Source organism: Oncorhynchus nerka, linkage group LG19, assembly GCF_034236695.1.
Source record: "Oncorhynchus nerka isolate Pitt River linkage group LG19, Oner_Uvic_2.0, whole genome shotgun sequence".
Lineage (NCBI taxonomy): Eukaryota > Metazoa > Chordata > Actinopteri > Salmoniformes > Salmonidae > Oncorhynchus > Oncorhynchus nerka.
Genome location: NC_088414.1, coordinates 21,468,547 through 21,492,636, shown reverse-complemented (window position 1 = coordinate 21,492,636; position 24,090 = coordinate 21,468,547). Strand labels below are relative to the sequence as shown.

The 24,090-nt window shown below is 44.9% G+C and overlaps 1 protein-coding gene across 1 annotated transcript in view; it reads left to right on the top strand.

The window, feature by feature from the left end:
- The window catches only part of LOC115101181 (astrotactin-2-like), a 527,175-nt gene that overhangs the window by 103,638 nt on the left and 399,447 nt on the right, over window positions 1–24,090 (top strand). The window contains exon 3 of the mRNA XM_029620468.2: window positions 18,707–19,148. Coding sequence (XP_029476328.1) covers window positions 18,707–19,148 — 442 coding nt within the window. The remainder of the gene's footprint in view (window positions 1–18,706; window positions 19,149–24,090) is intronic.

Sequence of the window (24,090 nt, the reverse complement as noted above, 5' to 3'; positions counted from 1 at the left end):
GCCTCCATATGTTTCCTTTTAAATCCATTTCCATTTATTTTATACAAAAAAACAGAAATCATTGTAACACTATAATTCTCCATTGTAATATAAACTATTTTGGTCCTTCGACCACATTTTAATCTCCTACACGGTTGCACAAGCCCCTTATCGCTTCCCCTCCCCTTCACCAGCAGATAATTCACAGTCTTGCTCTGTCCTTAGACACAGGCAATCCCATCCTGACCATCCCAACCTCTCCACAGATTAAAATGTGACAAATATGACCAATTGACACATTGATCACAGGGAGAGAAGATATGTGGAGGGCAGTATACGCTCTCACAGTCCACCGGTGCACCTGAGGAAGAGTAATGAAGTAGCTTTTGAATGTCACTCAAGCATAACCCCCAGCACAGCACAAAGAACAGCACAGAGAATTCTACTTGGCAGTGTGTTTATAATAAGGGGCAATATGACTAGATAACTACAGGAATAACCTCAGCTATTTCTATGTGGTGCTAATCCGGTCAGGACATGAAACAGAGTGTTAACAACAAAGCTCTATGTCCTATATGACACTGCAATCAACATGAACACAATATAATATCAAACAGATGCCAGAGTGACTGCACTGGGTTGAGATGAAAAATACTGGCAGCTCAATTATCTTTAAACAATTGTTGAGTTAAAAGCCATGAAAGTGAGCTAATTTTGTGGTTGGTACCTCATTTTACACCTGCCTGAACCAAATGAAATGTTCTGTCAGTGAAAGTCTGTGACTGACACCCAAAGTGCAGTCACCCGATGACCATGGTGAGTGACAGTCATTTCATTACAAAACCTTTGATTTCTCCAGGCTTCCAATGTTGAGTAATCCCTCTGCAATGTATTTAGGATTCATCTTGTGTACTGTTCCATATCACAATGTCTAAAGAGAGATGAGATAAAGGGAAGCGCAAGAGACAGGGCATTGAATTAGTTAGTGTGTTGTGTGTGTGTTTGAGCTCGTGTGTGTGTGTATGCACTTGTACATGCACATGCATGTATGAGTATTGTACGTGCTTGTCTCCAGCTCCCCTATGTCCGTGGTGTGTGTATGCACGTTGTTATCAGTGTACTGTAAATATAATTAGTTCTGCACCAAAGTCTTCTATGCATAAATACAGCAGCCTACTTTGCATTTTCAGCCTGGGTTTTCATCATGACTCAAAGGCCAGAGACGAAGCAGCACAAGGCTACTGGATACATCCCTAACAACACCTATCACCCTCAGAGACACCAACAATTTCTTTAATTAACAATAACCTTGAAAAGTCAGTCTAGCTGCCCCTTACAGTGCAACAATTATCTGCCTCACTCTACATCTCCCACTTAATGCATAAACGGTTATAGCTTGAGAAAGCTCTGAGGTGATTTCTAGTCCATTCTGATAACTCTCAACTGGGTTATTTGGAGTATGTGACTTTTGGAATGATTCTGTGAAGGATACCCAAAACCTGAACAAGGTTGCTGTCTAATTGTTCATCTGGCTATTCATCTTACCATCTGCAGTATGTTACCCTTATCACGCTACACTGCCAACCCAAACTGTATTGTATTGTACTTGCTCAGATATTTTCAGTTATGATTCTTTCCAGCTCAGTTCCATTAAGGGGGATGCAGTACCAGGCCACTATAGTACAGCTCAGCTTGGTTCAGTATTATTAAAAGGTCTTAAGTGATAGGTAAAGTGACTGCTCTATTATACACAGACATGGCTTAAAATGCCATAACTGCCTACTTGAAATCATGATTGTTTTGTTTCCTCACTTATTTAAGCGTGGTTCTTTTCTGAAGGAACAGTGACTTACCAATGTTATTTACCTGCTGCCGGTGTAGTACCAACAGGCGATACCGTATATCTCCTTATTTAGTCTGGCCTATTAATGCATACAAAGTGTTCGGCCTCGTGTGCTACAAACAGTCCTGGCACCATGTTTGCGATACAATCCAGTGATATTGAGGTAGATATTAATTGTTGGCAAGTGTGCTGGAGATGGGACTGATTTATTTGTTACAAATTAGTATGCATTTCTCTGCTCTGTTGGGATGTTGTTAATTCAATGCATCCTTTTCTGGACATTTAGAGCTAGGATATCAGTCCAAGCCTGGCTCCATATCTCATGAACCTCTCAAAACCCTACCATAACACTGCAGTGCTATAATACCATCCCGCCGTCTACGCAGACTTGGTGCCGTCTTGTCTCTCCTTCGGGAAGACTTTTATATCTATTGATTCATTCCGATTCACATGGTTTTTAATGGCTTTGTTCAGCTGCATCGATTAAAGCTTTTTCGGAATCTCCCGTTAATGTTTCCCAGACACTTGTTTTTCTCCCTAAACACTTAAAATACCATATGTGGATGCTACCGCACATGAATGACTCCAATAACTGCCACTTTTCGACATCTATACTCTTGAAAGTCAATTGAGAGGTTTCTACTAGGTACCATTCCATCATGTTTACATTATATGATCCCACAAGCATCTTTGTCACCTAGTTGTTTACCCTTAGTCATAAATCTGAATATTATTCACCAAGTGTGATATGTAATGTAATACATCAGCAAAGTGTTTCAGTTGACCTATTCAAGCAGCAACTCTAGCTGACTCTCTTTCCATCTGTATTATTGTAACCTTGGGCCAGGAAAAGTGTTAATTGAAACAGTGTATATACACACTACATACAAAAGTATGTGGACACCCCTTCAAATTAGTGGATTCGACTATGTCAGCATCACCCGTTGCTGACAGGTGTATAAAATCTAGCACACAACCATGCAATCTCCATAGACAGACATTGGCAGTAGAATGACCTTACTCAAGAGCTCACTGACGTTCAACGTGGCACCTTAATAGGATGCCATCTTTCCAACAAGTCAGTTTGTCAAATTTCTACCATGCTAAAGCTGCCCCGGTCAACTGTAAATGCTGTTATTGTGGAAACATTTAGGAGCAACAACGGCTCAGCTGCGAAGTGGTAGCCAACACAAGCTTACAGAACGGGAAAAAAATAGTCTGTCCTCGGTTGCAACACTCACTACCGAGTTCCAAACTGCCTCTAAAAGCAACGTCAGCATAAGAACTGTTCGTCGGGAGCCTCATGAAATGGGTCTCCATGGCCGAGCAGCTGCACACAAGCCTAAGATCACCTATGCAATGCCAAGCGTCAGCTGGAGTGGTGTAAAGATAGCCGCCATTGGGCAAGGCCCTTTCCTGTTTCAGCATGACAATGCCCCCGTACACAAAGCAAGGTCCATACAGAAATGGTTTGTCGAGATAGGTGTAGAAGAACTTGACTGGCCTGCACAGAGCCCATAACTCAACCCCATCGAACACCTTTGGGATGAATTGGAATGCCGACTGCGAGCCAGGCCTAATCACTCATCATCAGTGCCCGACCCCACCAATGCTCTTATGGCTGAATGGAAGCAAGTCTCCGTAGCAATGTTCCAACATCTAGTGGAAAGCCTTCCCAAAAGAGTGGATAGTAAAGGGGGGACCAACTCCATATTAATGTCCATCATTTTTTGAATTAGATGTTCGACGAGCAGATGTCCACATACTTTTGGTCATGTAGGTTGTGTATATCTATATAACATGAAATAGGAATAAGTTTAGCGGTGTAGTGCCGAGCTGCCTGCCAGGGAATTGAGTGGAGATTGCAGTGAGGTGAGGAGCAGGGTGGAGAGAGAGAGAGAGAGAGAAATTCATTTTTGCTGTGAATGGACAAAGATCCCCCTTCAGGTGCCAGCATTCCCTGACAGGTCTACTCTGGCAAGCTGTTCCAGCAACACTTGGCCGACAGCTGCAAAAACAAATAAAGGCCTCTCTTCAACCAAAGCGACAGGGAATATAACCAGGGCTGGGGTCCCAGCTGCCTCTAATTTAAACACACAGACACATACACACACACGTGGACAAACACACACACACACAAATTCCCAAGAAAATGCATAAGGGGTTTAAACCCTTACCATTTTTGGGGTTATACTCAAGGACACGGACACTGAGCTCACATTTTTGTAGCAGAGATACTTGAACAAACACCCAGTAGTCTTCTCAACAGCAATGACACTTTGGAATGTTATGTGCTGCGGTGGCCTTTACAAGAATTCCGACACCTTTAATGTCACAGCATTCTATGCCGTTTGACCTCTGATTATCTGGTCGGAGCATGTACCAAAATGTTGTCAGAAAATAAAACTGTCAGAGATAGTTGTAATCTTTTTTTGAGTGAAACACAATCGAAATCTCCAACCCTAGTCCCAAATCTCCTTCATTAGTCCCAAATCTCCTTCATTAGTCCTAAATCTCCAACCCTAGACCCAAATCTCCATCCCTAGTCCACATCTCCAACCCTAGTCCCAAATCTCCTTCATTAGTCCCAAATCTCCTTCATTAGTCCCAAATCTCCTTCATTAGTCCTAAATCTCCTTCATTAGTCCCAAATCTCCTTCATTAGTCCCAAATCTCCTTCATTAGTCCCAAATCTCCTTCATTAGTCCTAAATCTCCAACCCTAGACCCAAATCTCCATCCCTAGTCCCACATCTCCAACCCTAGTCCCAAATCTCCTTCATTAGTCCTAAATGTCCTTCCCTAGAGCCAAATCTAAGGCCTCTCTTCAACAAAAGTAAGAGGGACTATAACAAGACTGCACTGAGGCAGCTGTATAAGGAAATAAGCAAACAGAAAACCGCTCACCCAGAGGCGGCGTTCCTAGTGGCCGGGGACTTTAATGCAGGTAAACTTAAATCAGTTTTACCTCTTTTCTATCAGCATGTTAAATGCGCAACCAGAGGTGAAAGAATTCTAGATCACATTTACTCCACACACATAGACATGTACAAAGCTCTCCCTCGCCCTCCATTTGTCAAATCTGACCATAATTATATCCTCCTGCTTTCTGCTTACAAGCAAAAATACAAGCAGTGACTCGGTCTGTAAGAAAGTGGTCAGATGAAACAGATGCTAAACTACAGGACTGGTTTGCTAGCACAGACTGGAATATGTTCCGGGATTATTCCGATGGCATTGCGGAGTACACCACATCAGTCACTGGCTTTATCAATAAGTGTATCGAGGACGTTGTCCCCACAGTGACTGTACGTACATACCCTAACCAGAAGACATGGATTACATTCGCACTGAGCTAAAGAGTAGAGCTGCCGCTTTCAAGGTGCAGGACTCTAACCCGGAAGCTTATAATAGGTCAGGTCTCTGTTTTGGAGAGGCACATTTTTGAAAGAGAACAATCTTATTGTTGTGCCTCCTTTGGTTTTACTTTTGTAAAACCACTGTTATGCCCTCAGACGAACCATCAAACAGGCAAAGCGCCAATACAGTACTAAGATTGAATCGTACTACACCGGCTCGCTTCGAGGCAAGCAACACCGAGGCATGCATGAGAGCATCAACTGTTCCGGAAGAGTGTGTGATCACGCTCTCCGTAGCCGTCGTGAGTAAGATCTTTAAACAGGTCAACATTCACAAGGCCTCTGGGCCAGACGGATTACCAGGACGTGTGCTCCGGGCATCTGGCAGATGTCTTCACTGACATTTTCAACATGTCCCTGATTGAGTCTGTAATACCAACATGCTTCAAGCAGACCACCATTATCACTGTGCCCAAGAGCACTAAGGTAACCTGCCTAAATGACAACAGACCCGTAGCACTCAAGTCCGTAGCCATGAAGTGCTTTGAAAGGCTGGTCATGGCCCATATCAACAACATTATCCCAGAAACCCTAGACCCACTCCAATTTGCATACCGCTCAAACAGATCCACAGTGCCCTTTCCCACCTGGACTAAAGGAACACCTACGTGAGAATGATATTCATTAACTGCAGCTCAGCGTTCAACACCATTGTGCCCTCAAAGCTCATCACTAAGCTAAGGACCCTGGGACTAAACATGTCCCTCTGCAACTGCATCCTGGACTTCCTGAAGGGCCGCCCCCAGGTGGTGAGGGTAGGTAGCAACACATCTGCCACGCTGATCCTCAACACTGGAGCCCATCAGGGTGCGTGCTCAGTCCCCTCCTGTACTCCCTGTTCAGCCACAACTGCATTGCCAGGCACGACTATTAATCATCATTAAGTTTGCAGACGACACAACAGTGGTAGGCCTGATCACCGACAACGACGAGACAGCCTTTCGGGAGGAGGTCAGAGTCCTGGCCTTGTGGTGCCAGAATAACCTATCCCTCAACATAATCAAGACAATGGAGATGATTGTGGATTACTGGAAAAGGAGGACTGAGCACGCCCCCATTCTCATCGACAGGGCTGTAGTGGAGCAGATTGAGAGCTTCAGGTTCCTTGGTGTCCACATCACCAACAAACTAGAATTGTCCAGGCACGACAACACCTATTCCCCCTCAGGAGACTGAAAAGATTTGGCATGGGTCCTCAGATCCTCAAAAGGTACTACAGCTGCAACATCGAGAGCATCCTGACTGGTTGCATCACTGCATGGTACGGCAACTGCTCGTCCTCCGACCGCAAGGCACTACAGAGGGTAGTGCTTACGGCCCAGTACATCACTAAGCTGCCTGCAATCCAGGACCTCTACACCAGGCGGTGTCAGAGGAAGGCCCTAAAAATGTTCAAAGTCCCCAGCCACCCCAGTCATAGACTGTTCTCTCTGCTTACCTCATGGCAAGCGGTACCGGAGCACCAAGTCTAGGACCAAAAGGCTTCTCAACAGCTTTTACCCATAGGCCATAAGACTGAACAGGTAATCACATGGCTACCCGAACTATTTGCATAGTGTCCCGCCACCCCCGACCCGCCAACCCCCTCTTTTACACTGCTGCTATTCTCTATTTATCATCTGTGCATATTCACTTTAACTATACCTACATGTACATATTACGTCAATTAGCCCAACTAACCGGTGCCCCTACACATTGACTCTGTACCGGTACATCCTGTATATAGCCTTGCTACTGTTATTTTCACTGTCATATTACTTTTTATTTTTTATTTCTATACTTACAGTATCTATTGTTTACCTAATACCTATTTTTGACTTAAAAAATGCATTGTTGGACTTGTAAGTAAGCATTTCACTGTACGTCTACACCTGTTGTATTCGGGGCATGTGACAAATAGACTTTGATTTGATTTGAAATCTCCTTCACTAGTCTTTCCTAATAAGAGGCACCCCTAGGGCACCATTGTCTTGTCAATTTTATTGCCTTGTTATGAACAGCTGTTTCAGTCCGTATTGGCCCCTTGTGCCACGTCTTCAAATATTAGCATTAGCTTCCTAATCACATTTTTTTCCTCCGAATGTCACCGAGAAGGGCACGTCTGTTTGCAGCTGGCTCGCACTGCTTCAACTCTAAGATATCATTTATCTTTGAAAAGAAAAAAAGAAGAGAAGGGGAACGGCATAAGGTTGTGGAAGACGCACAGTCACTGAGTCGCTGTACCAGCACTAATTTGCCGCCGTAATGAGCAAGCAGCTATGCATGATCATCGGGCAATTATATTTGGTTACCATGCAAACAGGGAGGATCATGGGAAGTTATTAAAGGGAAAATAGCACCCTAGCTCGGTTACAATAGGAGAGAGAGATTATCTGAACAGTCTCTTTCTTTTAGTTTTCTATGAATACTAAATCCATAATGTTCCTTCACCAGTCTGGCCCAGGGATAACAAATGGAGAGTCAATTGGTTTTTCAGTCACATGTGAATTATGATTACCTTCAAATGAAGCTATTGGACGGATAGGACTGGGCCAGCTCTGGATGTTGTAATTGTTTGTAAACATACACAAATGGGTCAATGTCTTCGATTATGTATCATGATAAAAGTAATCAACAGTAGTCAACAGTAGTTGTACAGTAGTTGTGTAAACCTACTAACTCGTATGACTCTTAACTGTCGTGAATGGTGATAGTACTTTGCTTCAAGCCTCATACTGTATCGCGGACATTTTTGCCAAGACAACTATAAGCTGAATCGATACTGTTTAACATACAACCACACCCCTTGAAATTCCTACACTCTTAGAAAAAAGGGTTCCAAAAGGGTTCTTCAGCTCAGCCCAATAGGAACACCATTTTCAGTTCCAGGTAGAACTCTTTTTGTTCCAGGCAGAACCCATTAGGGTTTTACCTTGAACCAAAAATGGTTCTTCAGTCTGTTCTCCTATGGGGACATTGTTTTAGGTTCTAGATAGCACCTTTTTTTCGAAGAGTGTACATACAGTACTGTAATGCGTGTATATGGGAGGCGAAGTCAAGCGCAGGAGAGCGGAGTATAATAAACAGGCTCACTTTAATACCGGTTACCTAATGACAGCACATAACACATACAAGTGCCAAAAACACGGTCTAAAACAAAAGTGCAACACCTGACAAATATCCACGTAACAAATGACAATCACTCACAAATACAACATGGGGAACAGAGGGTTAAATAATAAACAAGTCATTTGTGAGTGAAGCCAGGTGTGATAAGACAAAGACAGAATAAATGGAAAATGAAAAGTGGATCGGCGGTGGCTAGAAAGCCGGTGACGTCGACCGCCAAACTCCGCCCGAACAAGGAGAGGGACCGATCTCGTCGGAAGTCGTGACAGTACCCCACCCCCCTTGACGCGCAGCTCAAGCAGCGCACCGACACCGACCTCAGGGACGACCCAGAGGACGAGGCACAGGGTGATCCGGATGGAGACGGTGGAAATCCCGCAGCAACGAAGGGTCCAGGACTCTCCTCCGGACCGTACCACTCCCACCCCACGAGGTACCTAGCATACGCCGGGGCCCCCCCGATGTCCAGAGGGGGCGGAGGAACCTCCCGCACCTCAGATTCCTGGAGTGGACCAGCCACCACCGGCCTGAGGAGAGACACATGGAACGAGGGATTAATGCGATAATCTGGGGGAAACTGTCATCTATATATAGCATACCTCGTTCAGTCTCATCAGGACTTTAAGTGGCCCCATAAACCGCGGACCCAGCTTCCGGCAGGGCAGGCAGAGGGGCAGGTTTTGGGTCAAGAGCCAGACCCTGTACACTGGTGCGAACACCGGGGACTCGCTGTGGTGACGGTCGGCACTCGCTTTTTGCCGCCTTGCGGCCCGTTGTAGGTGCACATGGGCGGCGTCCCAGGTCTCCTCCGAGCACTTGAACCATTCGCACAGGGGTGGAGCTTTGGTGGCGTGCGTGAGCGCCGAGAGAGCACGGCTCCTATCCCAGCCTCGGACGCGTCACCTCCACTATGAACGCCAAAGCGGGATCCAGATGAGCCAGCACGGGAGCCGAGGTAAACAGATCCTTCAGGTCACCAAAAAGCCCTGTCCTCCTCAGCCGACCACTGCAGCCGCACCGGTCCCCCCTTCTGCAGTGAGGTAATGGGAGCTGCTACCAGACCAAAACCCAGGATAAACCTCCGGTAGTAGTTGGCATACCATAGAAACTGCTGCACCTTCTTTACCGTGGTGGGAGTCGGCCAATTACGCACGCCTGAAATGCGGACACTCTCCATCTCCACCCCTGACATGGAAATGCGGTACCCTAAGAAGGAGACGGACTGTTGGAAGAACAGACATTTCTCAGCCTTGACGTACAGGTCATGATCCAACAGTCGACCAAGCACCAGGGACAGATGCTCGGCACGTGTAGCGGAGTATATCAGAATGTCGTCGATATACACCACTACACCCTGCCCGTGCAGGTCCCGGAGAATTTCGGCAACAAAGACCTGGAAGACTGATGGAGCATTTATCAACCCGTACGGCATGACGAGGTACTCATAGTACCCTGAGGTGGTACTAAATGCAGTCTTCCACTCATCCCCCTCTATGCACTAGGTTGTAAGCTCTCCTGAGATCCAATTTTGTGAAGAAACGTGCCCCGTGCATTGACTCGATCGCACTGGTGATGAGAGGCAGCGGGTAGCTGTACCGCACAGTGATCTGATTGATCCCTCGATAGTCAATACACGGGCGCAGACCCCGATCCTTCTTCTTCACAAAAAATAATCTTGTGGAGGCAGGTGAAGTGGAGAGCCGAATGTATCCCTGACCCAGGGATTCGGAGACATATGTTTCCATAGCCACCGTCTCCTCCTGTGACAGAGGATACACGTGACTCCTGGGAAGTGCTGCGTCTACCAGGAGATTTATCGCACAATCCCCCCGTCGATGAGGTGGTAATTTAGTCACCCTCTTTTTACAGAATGTGAGAGCCAAATCGGGCATAATCTGAGGGGATGCACACGGTGGAGACCTGATCTGGACTTTCCACCGTAGTCGCACCGATGGAAACCACCCCTTGAGAGCCATCTGTTGCCACGAAATAGCGGGGTCATTACAGGCCAAACAGGGTAAGCCCAGCACTACGGGAAACGCAGGAGAATCAATAAGGAACAGACTGATTCTCTCCTTATGACCCTCCTGCGTAACCATATTAAGTGGAGCGGTGGCCTCCCTAATCAGCCCTGACCCTAATGGTCGACTATCTAGGGCATGTACAGGGAAGGGCATATCCACAGGAACAAGGGGAATCCCTAAACTATGAGCAAATGAACGGTCAATAAAATTCCCAGCTGCGCCTGAATCTACTAGCACCTTATGCTAGGAATGCGGGGAAAACTCAGGAAATGAAATAAACACCTACATGTGAGCAACAGGGGGCTCTGGGTGAGCCTGGTGCCGACTCACCTGGGGTGACACGATAGTGCACTGCCTGCTGCCTCGGCTCCTTGAGGAACCCCCCCAGCACCGACCAGCAGTGTGCCCTCTGCGGCCACAGATGGTGCAGGGAATGGCTCCTCCTCCGGTCGCCCTAAGTGCAGCACCTCCCAGCTCCATGGGCGTCAGAGCTGAGGTGCTGGGGGATGGAACTGACAGGTCCAGATCCGGACGTCCGCGGGCAGTCAGCAGGTTGTCCAGCCGGATGGACAGGTCCACCAGCTGGTCCAATGTGAGGGTGGTGTCTCGGCAGGCCAACTCCCGGCGGACTTCCTCGCGCAGACTGCACCTGTAGTGATCAACCAGGGCCCTGTCGTTCCATCCCGCGCTGGCGGCCAGGGTTCCGAGGCAAAATCCTGCGCGCTCCTCGTCCCCTACCTCAGGTGGAACAGACGTTCACCCGCCGCTCGACCCTCAGGCAGGTGGTCGAACACTGCCCGAAAGCGCCGGGTGAAGTCTGCATAATGGTCCAATGCCGCATCTCCCTCACTCCATATGGCGTTGGCCCACTCCAAGGTGTTGCCTGAGAGGCAGGAGACGAGGGCGGACACACTCTCACGTCCCGAAGGAGCCGCGTGGACGGTCGCCAGGTAGAGCTCCAGCTGTAGTAGAAACCCCTGGCATCCGGCAGCTGTCCCATCATACTCCCTCGGGAGCGCAAGTCGAATCCCGCTGGGACCAGGTGAAAGAGGGGTGGACAGTGGGACCTGTTGTAGTGGGGCAGGTGGAGGCGCTGAAAAACCTCCTCCTCTCTCTCAACGATCCATAGTCTGCAGCACGCGATCCATGGCTGTGTCCAGACGTTGCAACATGGTCGCGTGCAGCTGAACGCGTTCCTCCACTGCAACTGGGAGGGCGTCTGCTCCTGGGGACTCCATTCTGTAATGCGTGTATAAGGGAGGCAAAGTCAAGTGCAGGAGAGCGGAGTATAATGAACAGGCGCACTTTAATACCGGTACCAAATGACAGCACATAACACATGTAAGTGTGAAAGCCGGTGACGTCGACCGCCGAACGCCGCCCGAACAAAGAGAGGAACCGACTTCGGCGGAAGTCGTGACAAGTACACTGTACAGTGTATTCGGAAAGTATTCAGACCCCTTGACTTTTCTCACATTTTGTTACGTTACAGTCTTATTCTTAAAGGGATAAAATAGTTTTTTTGTCTCATCAATCTACACACAATACCCCATAATGACAAAGCAAAATCAGGTTTTTAGAATCTTTTGCAAATGTATTTAAAAAAATAAAGCCTTAAATATCACATTTACATAAGTATTCAGACCCTTGACTCAGTACTTTGTTGAAGCACCTTATGCAGCGATTACAGCGATTACAGAGTCTTCTTGGGTATGACACAACAAGCTTGGCACACCTGTATTCTCTGCAGATTAAGCTCTGTCAGGATGGATGGGGAGTGTTGCTGCACAGATATTTTTAGGTCTCTCCAGAGATGTTCGATCTGGTTCAAGTCCGGACTCTGGCTGTGGCACCCAAGGACATTCAGAGATTTGTCCCGAAGCCACTCCTGCGTTGTCTTGTCTGTGTGCTTAGGGTCCTTGTCCTGTTGGAAGGTGAACCTTCACCCCAGTCTGAGGTCCTGAGTGCTCTGGAGCAGGTTTTCATCAAGGATCTCTGTACTTTACTCTGTTCATTTTTCCCTCAATCCTGACTAGTCTCCCAATCCCTTCCGCAGTAAAAGATCCGCACAGCATGATGCTGCCACCACCATGCTTCACCGTAGGGATGTTGCTAGGTTTCCTCCAGAAGTGACGCTTCACATTCAGGCCAAAGAGTTCAATCTTGGTTTCATCAGACCAGATAATCTTGTTTCTCATGGTCTGATAGTCCTTTAGGGACTCCAAGCGGGCTGTCATGTGCCTTTTACTGACTAGTGGCTTCTGTCTGTCCACTCTACCATGAAAGTCTGATTGGAGTGCTGCAGAGATGGTTGTCCTTCTGGAAGCTTATCCCATCTCCATAGAGGAACTCTGGAGCTCTGTCACAGTGACCATCGGGTTCTTTGTCACCTCCCTGACTAAGGCCCTTCTCCCCCGATTGCTCTGTTTGACCGGGCGGCCAGCACTAGGAAGAGTCTTGGTGGTTCCAAATGTCATCCATGTAAAAAATTTGGAGGCCACTGTGTTCTTGAGGATCTTCAATGCTGCAGACATTTGTTGGTCCCCTTCTTCAGATCTGTGCCTCGACACAATCCTGTCTCGGAGCTCTACGGACAATTCCTTTGACCTCATGGCTTGGTTTTTGCTCTGACATGCACTGTCAACCGTGGGACCTTATAATAGACAGGTGTGTGCCTTGCCAAATCATGCCCAATCATTTGAATTTACCACAGGTGGACTCCAATCAAGTTGTGGAAACATCTCAAGGATGATCAATGGAAACAGGATGCACATGAGCTCAATTTTGAGTCACATAGCCAACAGTCTGAATACATATGTAAAGTAAGTATTGATTTTTTTTTTTATACATTTGCTAAAATTTCTAAAAACCTGTTTTCACTTTGTCATTATTGGGTATTGTTTAAATTGTTTGATGAGAATAAAACACAAACGTAATACATTTTAGAATAGGGCTGTAACATAACAAAATATCGAAAAAGGCAAGGGGTCTGAATACTTTCCAAATGCACCATATAATATCAACAAATCAACCAATTTCAGTTTATCACAAGTAATACAATACAACCATGTCATACTAGTGGTTCTGTATCATAGACATCATTCCTCTCCATCTGTGACTCAATCAGTGAAAGCTGTGTCAGATGCCCTGACAGCTGAGCAGTCAGCTGGTGTATTAGACTGCTAAATAGCTAACTAAATAGCTAACAAAATGGTTACACAGACTATTTTTGTATTTTATTCTTATTTTTGCACTGTCTCTATGCACACTCACAGGGCCCTACACACTGCTCACCCTGATACTCTAACACACATACACTAACACACAAACACTCCATCATTTCCTCACTCAACCATATGCACATACATTTAAACTGACTCTACACACCCACTCAAATACAATAATTATATACGCTGCTGCTGCTCTGTTTATCATATATCCTGATGCCTTGTCACCTTACCTCTATACATATCTACCTCTATCGATCCAGTATGACTGCACATTGTAAATATGGTGCTGGAACTGACCCTGTATATAGTATGCTTACCTACTTTATCGTGTTCTTCTTATTTTTTTTGTTCGACCTTGTCATTTTTAATATTACATTGTTATTGCTGCATTGTTGGGGTAAGAGCTAGCAAGAAAGGCATTTCACTGTACTTGTGCATGTGACATTAAAACTTGAAACTCTAATGCCCTGACACACCCTACCCTGTTCAACTCACAACACGGACCACATTTACACATCACTGGCATCATGGACCAAGTAGGCAATACAACACCCAACACAAGGCTCAAACAGAATACAACTCCCAACATGAGGCTCAAACAGAATGCAACACCCAACACAAGGCTCAAACAGAATACAACACCAAACACGAGGCTCAAACAAAATGCAACACCTAATACGAGACTCAAACAGAATACAACACCCAACACGAGGCTCAGACAGAATACAGTCTTCATTTATACTTTACCTTAATACTGTATCCCTTCTCACAAGCACTGTTTATTGATACATTCAATGTTGAATTTACTCTGGGGAACCAAACATGATTCATGCTTTTGCAGTGTTGCAAACGCTTAGTAAATCAGTTATATAATAACTGGCTATTTTCCTCTGATGCATGCGGTCTTACAGCCTGTTATGTAGCTGTGGTGTCTGTTTCAAGTCTGCTGAGTTATGACCAGCTCTGTGACAGCTTGGAAGTTGACAGCATGTCCTCATTTTTGTTCTGTTCGTTTCCCGTTGCTCTCTCGATCTGCTTTTCATTCCTTTTCATTCCTTCTCCCTGCACATAGATTCCCCTGAATATAAATAAAACATTATCTATCTCAATGATCTATGTATGCAGGGCATCCCTCTGCATATGATGACACCCAGAGATCCAGAGAGCCAGGGCTGGCTAGAACTGCTTGGCTGAGGAGGAGGAGGAGGAGGGGAGGCATTGTGAGATGCAGGGTGGGCGTGCGGCAAAGCAGTAACTCAGGCCTAATTCCCTGATGTAATTCAGGAGGGCCAGCAACAGGCACATCTACCCACAAATCTCTCACCTTTCCCAGGGACCAGATTCAGGGCCAAGGGGGCGGCATGGAGAGGTATGGGGAGGCGATGGGGGCTCAGGGGTGGGTGGTGATGGGACTGATAGCCAATCAGACAGAGCCAACCAACACGCCTGCCTTTCTGTAGCCATACTACAAAGAGAAACAGAATGTGGAGGTCAACCTGCTATTTTCAGTTAAGCTTGTGGAGATTTTCCATTCAGTTTTCAACCAGAGTTTAATTAGATTTCATGATTAAGTAGGGCCACCGAGGGTCAATGTCATTTCCCTGATGATTTCATGGCTCAGGTTGTGGGCTTTCTATATTTCATTTTTCAATTATCTTGGAACTATTTTTATGTTGGCTGTGAATATTTTTTATTTATTTAGCAATTCGCTTTCTCTGTTTTGGTTGTTCTTACAATTAACTCACCACATGCAGTGTACTTCATGGTTCATTTCATTTTAAATTTTTCTGAATCACAATTACAATTGTTAACTATATTCTTCTCAGTCACCTAGCTTCATTGAAAACATCATAGGGGACAACTCTAGGCTCACAGCACATGTAGCTCTTTTCCCCTCCATCTCCTCATCTTGTCACACTACCTGTTTGAGACCACACTCCTGGTGACATCACTTCCTGACCCTGGTGGGTGATGGGAAAGGTTCCCCTGTAGGCGTAGAATAAAGTGGCCACAGTAACCAGTGAGCCGAGTCTTCCGTCCCTTGGCTCTGGGAGTTGCAGTTGGATGGGCAGAGTAGATAGCAGCTGCCTGGACACATGGCATTTTAACTTCATGTGGGGAAGAGGGGGATGAGGGAGAGCGAGAAAGAGAATGAGAGAGAAAGAAAGAAAGGAGATGCAGGGCCTCAGGTCCACTCCACTGAGGATTCATCTGATATAGGCTACAACAGTTTGCTCACCCAGAAACAGGCCTATGAGAGCATCCATTTGTTGTGGTACAGCACTGTTAACACCCTCACTGATGTGAGAGGTACACACAGTCACCACTCTGTATCAAATACATCTCGGAATTGGTATTGCATTGCCTCAAGGCACGTAAATTGAGCAGATGTTGGAGTGTATGTGTGTGGGGGGTATGGATTACTTTTTATTTATTGCACAGTACATGGGTGTGTGTGTGTGTGGTAAAATACTGTGTGTGTGTGTGTGTGCGAACAGATGTACCCATATCAAGGCACAGAAATTGAGCAGATGTTTGAGTATATGTGTGTGGGGGTCATGGATTACTTTTTTCTTTCATGTACAGTACATGAGTATATTCATCTGCGTCTGTGCATGTGATAAATTAATCTGTTACTATGTACACAGATGTACGCATATGTATATGTATGTGTGGATACATTGTTTGTTCAATGAGTTTCCTGAAGATGAATGTACTACAGCTATCTCATTTCTCAGTGTGCCTGCCAGGAAGAGAGCTGCTTCCCTTGTGCCAAGATGGTGGCAACAGAACTGAACAGGTGCATGATGGGTTAGCTTAGTGTTTTGTTGTTTTTATTCCACAGTTTATCCCCGGGGCAAAGCTTATTATGATGAAAATCACTGACAAGAGCTTGTCTTTATTTCAGAGCCTCTTCAGCAGAGCATGATGATATTCAGGTTGATGTTTATTGTAATGAGTCTTGTTCTGGAGGCAGAAATGTGCAATTTTTTGTTAGTTAAGCCAGCTGCAAAGTCGAAATTGGCTATATTGTAAAAATGTATGAAAACAAAAATGTGTTAACTTAATGTCATGTAAAGGTTAGGTATTAGGGTTAGCAGTGTGGTTAAAGTTAGGGTTAGGCAAAAAATATTATTACATTGTGGCTGTGCTAGCTAGTGACCACTCTGCAGAGCTGCCTCCAGAACAAGATTCATGACAAAAAAAATGCTAACCTGCTGATGAGAGGGGTTATACATGTGTCAGCTGTACAACACATTGATGCTTCATTTTGATCCACTCATCCCTATTCGTTATTGAATACATGGATATTGGCTTTCAGTATGACGATGAGAAGTAGGATGCATTCAATTGTGGCTCAGTGTTGATGTAGCAGCTAGGTTGCATATTCAACTCTGCCAGATGGTTTTAGCTCTCAGTCATTTGTTAATCTATTCATTTATTCTTAATTGGTTCTAAAGGATGTTGAAAAAACGTCAGTGCTGTAAGCCGTGAGTTTGTGGCCAGACCATGCGCCATATGAGTAGGTGGTAATCTGTGAGGGAGGGAGAGAGGGAGGGAGAGAGCAGAGGAAAAGAAAGCTGAAAGGGGAGCAAAAGGGACTGATGAAGGGAGGAAGAGAAAGAGAGGGATTAAAAAACGCAAGCGATGGAGAGGGAGAGAGTTGAATCCTCCATCTCTTACCTGTGGAGTGACTCCAGAGCAGCAGGGATATGTAGGGTCTTAAGATGAAGGAGAACCACATATCCCCCATGGATACATCCACCACTATGAATTAACATTCTTGTTGGAATGGAAGAGAGTGCAAAAGTAGAACCACCTAATGTTACATTTTAATAGTCAGTAATGATTATTGGCGCAGATCTTTACTTTTACAGCTATGATCACTGACCATTGTTTTTGAAATGCCCAGGTCTTACCTCTTTTTTTATTATTTATTCTGTTTCTAATTTCACATTGCCAGTCTCAATTCCATTTCTACACCATCCTTTTAGCCATGGGAATTTCTGAAAAGTTCTGAACAGTTTCCCTGGAGTTCTGTAAGTTTTGTGTGAAACAGGAGCTCTCTCTTCTGTTGTTGCCGGGTGACTTTGTTTCAGAGGGGGAGTGTATTTCTCAGACGCCGCTCTCCTATTGGAGATTAATGAACACATTTGTCCAGAGGACGTTCCTCTCCTTGGAGTTGCCCATCTCTTCCTAGTGTGATTTATGGCCACCCAGCAGTGCATGAGTTATAATTTGAGAGAGGTTTGTTTTTCCTCATGAAGATGGAATTTTAAATGTTGTGATGAATAACCCTATCTGCTCTTGTTATGCATCATACAGTAAGCACAGGGAATTGTGGGAAGGGTGTCGCGTCAAAATGCGGCGACTGTGCTTTTTCGGTGTCTGGCTGCAGTAGAGGCTGGATGGCATTAGGGTGGTCGCGATTTGTCTGATTCTCACTGTGGTCTATCCATTGACCACTAGTGTAAATAATTGTTGGTTACTCTTGGAATATGTCCGCTCTATCATTCTATACACAGGACTGTATGTGTATGGATTAAATGTGCTATTCACTCTCAGATTGGCTGCTAGAAGGTTTTTGATGTGTCTGTTATGGCATGAAATGGGACATGTAGCAATGGATGTGCCTTGGTGATGGATGTGCCTTTACATGAGCAGGTTTTGAGGGGTAGGCTATGGCTTGGAGACGAAGATTGGGTTTAGTTAGGCTAGTAACACCCGTAACACATTGGCATGTGTAATTCCTAGGGCTGTGGGACTAACTGGCTTTGTGTGTGTGTGTGTGTGTGTGTGTGTGTGTGTGTGTGTGTGTGTGTGTGTGTGTGTCTTTGACAAGGAAAGAGAAAGAAAATAAGAGATAGAGGAGAGAGGAGAGAGATCTTCTCTCCATTTCAGCGCCAAGGACAGCGCTCCATTTGTTGACTCACTGAACCAAACAGGACATTTCAACAGACCGCCTGCTCCGGAGAAACTTGACCAACTTGTTCTCACTCAGACTAGATTCACTCATAATCTCTAATAGTGTCTCTCTTTTTGTGCAAATGCATGCTTGTTTATGTCTGTCTCACTCTCACGTCTCTCTCCCTCTTTCTTCCAGGGAGGCCTGATCGCTCTCCTCCTCCTCATCCTCCTCTTCACGCTGGTGCTGTACACACGTCACCGCTGGTGCAAGCGCCGACGTGTCCCCCAGAAAAGCGCCAGCACCGAGGCCACCCATGAGATCCACTACATCCCCTCTGTGCTGCTGGGGCCCCAGGGTAGGGACAGCTTCCGGGGCTCCCGGCAGCTCCAGCACAGTTCTGTCATTGGCATGCCCATCCGGGAGACCCCCATCCTCGATGACTATGACTGTGATGAGGACGATCAGATGGGACACACACACACCTCCACACCCAACCAGGTCCACAACCAGCTGAGCGATGGGAATGTCCTGGGCTTGGAGGAGTATGGCCCCAGCCAGGGGACACTGAACCACAGCCAGCACACTGACAGCCTGAGGAAGGGGGAGGACAGCGTCCAACACAGTCTGGATAAAAGAGGTGGGTACTACTGGAGTATGTTACAGTCCACTGTAGTCTACAGATTAGACTATAACACAGTCACTATATTGTTGAAACAGATTGAGAATATAATATATTTCTGTTCAACATTTTTATTGAAAAGCAACCACTTTTGGTGACAAATCATCTACCTATGAAATTCTTATGTATTCCTCGTCCTGTGCTCTACATCCAAAGGAATGTATGTTACTGTCACGTTCGTCATAACGAGGAGACCAAGGAACAGCGTGATAAGAATACATACTTCTTTTAATGAAGACTTAACACTGACCGAACAAACTCTACACCGCACCACGAGTACTTACAGGCAACTACACATAGACAATAACCCACAAACCAAAATGGAAAATGGCAACCTAAATAGGATCCCCAATCAGAAACAGCGATAAACAGCTGTCTCTGATTGGGAACTAATTCAGGCCACCATAGACCTACATTTACCTAGACAATCCCAAAACCCCATAGATATACAAAAAACCCTAGACAAGACGAAAACACACATTCCACCCTCGTCACACCCTGACCTAACCAAAAGAAAAAAGAAAACAAAGATAACTAAGGTCAGGGCGTGACAGTTACACTTCAAATATTCTACGCACAACTGGTTTCGCTTAGTCGCTGTTCATATTTTATGACTCAGATAGGATTAGCTCAAAAAGTAGAAATGTGTTTTCCTCTGAAACACTGTCTCCGTCCTCTTGCTTAATCCCATGTTAGAAAATGGCCATTGGCCCCGTGTTTCTGTCAACCACAAATAATGAGTACAAGTCAAGATGGAGAAGGTCGTTGACATTGGTCTGGCCTCTTACTAATGGGGGTGATTCGATGAGTCAAACTCATTGACCCTCGCTAATCGCAATCCAGTGTGTAGTCCTGGAACTGTGTCCTATACTATGGACACAAAGCAACAACAATTTATTTTTTATATAATGTGTTGAAAATAGATGTGAAAAAAGGAATGTGTTATCTGAAAAAGCCTAATAGTAGAATTTAATGAGTTGTTCTCCACAGTTAATTCTGGTTGTGGATTAAATGTGACTGCAGGTCACTGTAATAGCTGTAGATTACATCATATCCACGTTGAACCACACTGTACCCCAGGGAAGTTCAGCTTTAATAATTGAGGGGTGGCGGATTGCAGGGGTGGTTTTTCAATGTGAGCGCTATTCGTGTCATGTTAAATTATACATGGCAAAGTTTAACATCTCGTTTCCCGGGGCTACCTCCTCTCTCTACTAGTATTTATCATTCAGCAAAAAGCAATTTAGCCAAACTCAACTTCCTGAACCCACAACACCGCTCCCGGTGAGGAGAGAGGGACCAGGACACAGCCATCCTTTAATTTCATGTGATACATTTTCTTTTGGGAAAGGAACTTTGCATTATTCATCTGTAGCTGAAAGGGTAATACTTTGGTGCTCCCAGTTTTTTGCGTCGGTGGAGGGAGGCTTTCTCTGTAAAGCTAACAGCAGTAGGGCCAGATTGCTGTGCAAAAGAGAGTCAAGTGTAATGCCACTGAAAATGTAATGTAATGGAAAATGTACCTGGATATTTTTTTTTCTTCAAAACAGCAGCAGCATGTTTTCAAATGGCTTCAATGTTGATTTAATCATTTACGGACTGATATGAAGAATCATAGAGAAATAGTAGTGGCCTGAAGAAATCATTCCATATGCTAACATTTAAATTAAAAAGCAGCAGGTTTTCTTTCATGAAGCAGTATTTTGAACGCACTTTATTAGCCCTTGGAATGTCCTTGGTCTAGTTTAACATTTTTATATAATATCACCTCCCAGATTTTGTTTAACGATGCTCAGTATATATCTCAAATGATAAACTTTGTATTTTGAGCCCTGAATGCTGTTTGGCTGACAGCTGTGGTATATCAGACCGTATACCACGGGTATGACAACACATTTATTTTTACTCCACTAATTACGTTGGTAAACAGTTTATAATAGCAATAACTCACCTTGGGGGTTTGTAGAATATGGCCAATATACCACGGCTAAGGGCTGTATCCAGGCACTCCGCGTTGCGTCGTGCGTAAGAACAGCCCTTAGCCGTGGTATATTGGCCATATACCACACCACCTTATCCCTTAAGTAATAAAGACAATTCAAAAGGGGCCTTTGCTTTGAATAAATCATGAAGTGTATCCTCTTGGCACGGGTTCAGCTCCCGCTTGAACACATCCACCATACGGCCGGCTAGCCTGCATAAGTAATCGCATCAATTAATTCAAAACTGGGGATATCTGCATCCTGATCTTGTGTGTTATTTATATTGTAATCTGTGGAAATCATCAGATTGTTAAAATCACAAAATCTTTTTTTCTGCATTCTCTTTTTTGCTGCTTCCTTTTTCCAGGCTGATTTATCTCTCTTCCTATAAATAAGACACAGATGAACAAAGATGGACACTCGCTGCGTTGCCTAGTGCCATCTTGTTCCAAAAACAAACAAACTTCAGACACTCGAAACCTGCTCTCTGGGAGATTAGCCTTGTCACTCCCCCTTTTTCTGTTCATTCTCCATTCTCTCCTCCATATGCAGCCAGTAAAAAAAAACAAGCTCTTCAAGTTGGCCTGTTTACATCGTATCGTCTGCTTTTAAAAACCTGTCCTTGTGCTAATCACTGGCTGTAAGGTATTGTCACCGCACAGGGAAGCAGCTGCAGGACCCACAGTCCGTCTAACAGCAGGTTTGGGACACTGGTTTTAGTTGACATCAAAGGCTCTCCATCGGGAAAAAAAACATACTTGTCATCTCCTCCTGGTCATTCTGTGCACTTTAAATTAGAAGACATGCTCATTTATATATTACACCCTTGGGCTGTATACAACAGACAGTCAGTCTTAAGTCTCATATTAATGTTGGGACTTGAGTGTATCATTTATATCCAGGTCCATGAGTTTTTCCTGACTAACGTGACCTGAGCAGGAAAACCACCAAGCCCTAGAAATAGCCCATAACTGGGGCCTGGGGTTTTCCAAGGTCAGTAAAGAGTCCTGGCTCTAAATACTGAAGCATCCTTTCCCAACAACACAAACCTCCAGGCATTTCCAACAATCATGTATCCACCAAGTCACACCTACAAAGCCATATAATTTGAATACAGAGCCGATTAACTCGCTTTACCTTTTATATGTCATCGTGCCTCCCAAAGGTCTCCAAATACCAGGCGCTCCTTTATCTGTCTGTCTCAGCTAACAGATGACCCCATTCTCAGTCTGCTGAATGGGCCTATCTGGAGGCATTATTGAGCTTGCCTCAGAGGTTCCTGTGTGTGCCTGAGTCTTTACACCGGGCTTCCAAAGGCCTGTCATTTGGTTATTCAGTGGGGACCTGGTGCTCTGTGCATGCGTTGGGCAGCCGCATTCCATAAATCAGGTACCACATAATTCCCGGACGCCAGGACAGCAATTACCATCAGCCCGTAGTGAGGACCACCGTTCCTAATGTCCTCGTGATGTGTCTGCTACTTACGTTACGTCGCCTGCAATTAAACCAGCACGCTTGGCTACACTGAATTAGTTGATTCATTTATTTACAGAATTAAGAAACGGAAGATCACAGTTTATTGGGTCTATCGTGGCATTTGTCAAAACACTTCCCAATAAATGTTTATTTTTACTTGTATATTTACATTCCCACTTGTATTGAAGTTGTAGGCCCTAGGCAATAACCAAGAAAAAGTGCTGTGTGCATCCTATAATTCATCATTGAATTGTGTGTACTGAATAGGGTATCTGTCAGGTTCCTGTTTTCCTGTCCTCTATTTCCCACCCGATGTACAATCTCTCTTCTCCACAGAGTGGAATAGATTGCAAGCAGTTGTTTTCAATATAAAACGGTTTGGCAGTATGTGTTTTGTGAAATATTAGAGAGTACCGAGGGATAGCTGTGTTTCCCTGTGTCCTTTGCAGAGCAGCATTGGCCACTTGGACAGGGACTCCCTGACGAGTCAGTCACCCAGGCTCATTGGGACTGCATAAACACTGCTAATGGCAGCTTGGGTGGGTCCCTGTCTGATGTGTTCCCTGCCTATCAAGTCAAATAACTTATCTGGCTTGTATTATCGCTACAGGTAGTCCCTTTTGAAATTATGGCTGAAACTGTAAGGAGCGTTACACATAGTTACACAAACGCTCACAATGGTACACACACAAACTTGCACACACACACATTTACACAAGTAAACAAGTTCACATGAGAGAGAGAGATAGAGAGAGAGAGAGAGAGAATAGAAAATAAAGCAGGCCAATTACCCTGTTGCATCTCTGAATTTATAATCAAATCTCAGAGGAGTGTCATGGGGTGGCCTTGGCCTCAGATCTTATGGAAGAGCAAGGAAACAGAGGAAAAACAAAACATCTCCCAGTCTGCAGGTTTATATTCTCATCATGATATCTTGCATGATCTTTAAATGTAGGAAAATAGGCCATGAACCAGAAATTGATGTCAACAGGACAGTTGCACTCACATTTGACATCAATGGGGGTAGAAGGTCACACACCTCAGCACGGCTTCCTGCTATACTAAGCATCCCACACTAAAGACTCCCAAGTGAATATGTTAAGGCACCTGCCTCTTTTGCAGCTTAAAGAGAAAAAAGACAATGATGATCTTGAATGCTAGTATCTCCGTTAGCATATCCGACTTCAATTAATTCCTTGACTGTGTTAAAAATGCACCATTTCATGGTTGCTAAAATTCGAATAGAGAAATTTCAGTTTATGCGACTTAACAAGCAAGTATAGTGTAGAGAATCATTGTACCATCTAAACTGTTGTGAAACATATTTTCCATAAGCAAAAAGTATTGTATTTTCATCTGTTTGAAGGTGGTGTACAAAACCCAAATTAAAAGACAAACAATTTACTTAAGAACGGGAAGCATAGAAATATTGCACATAGACT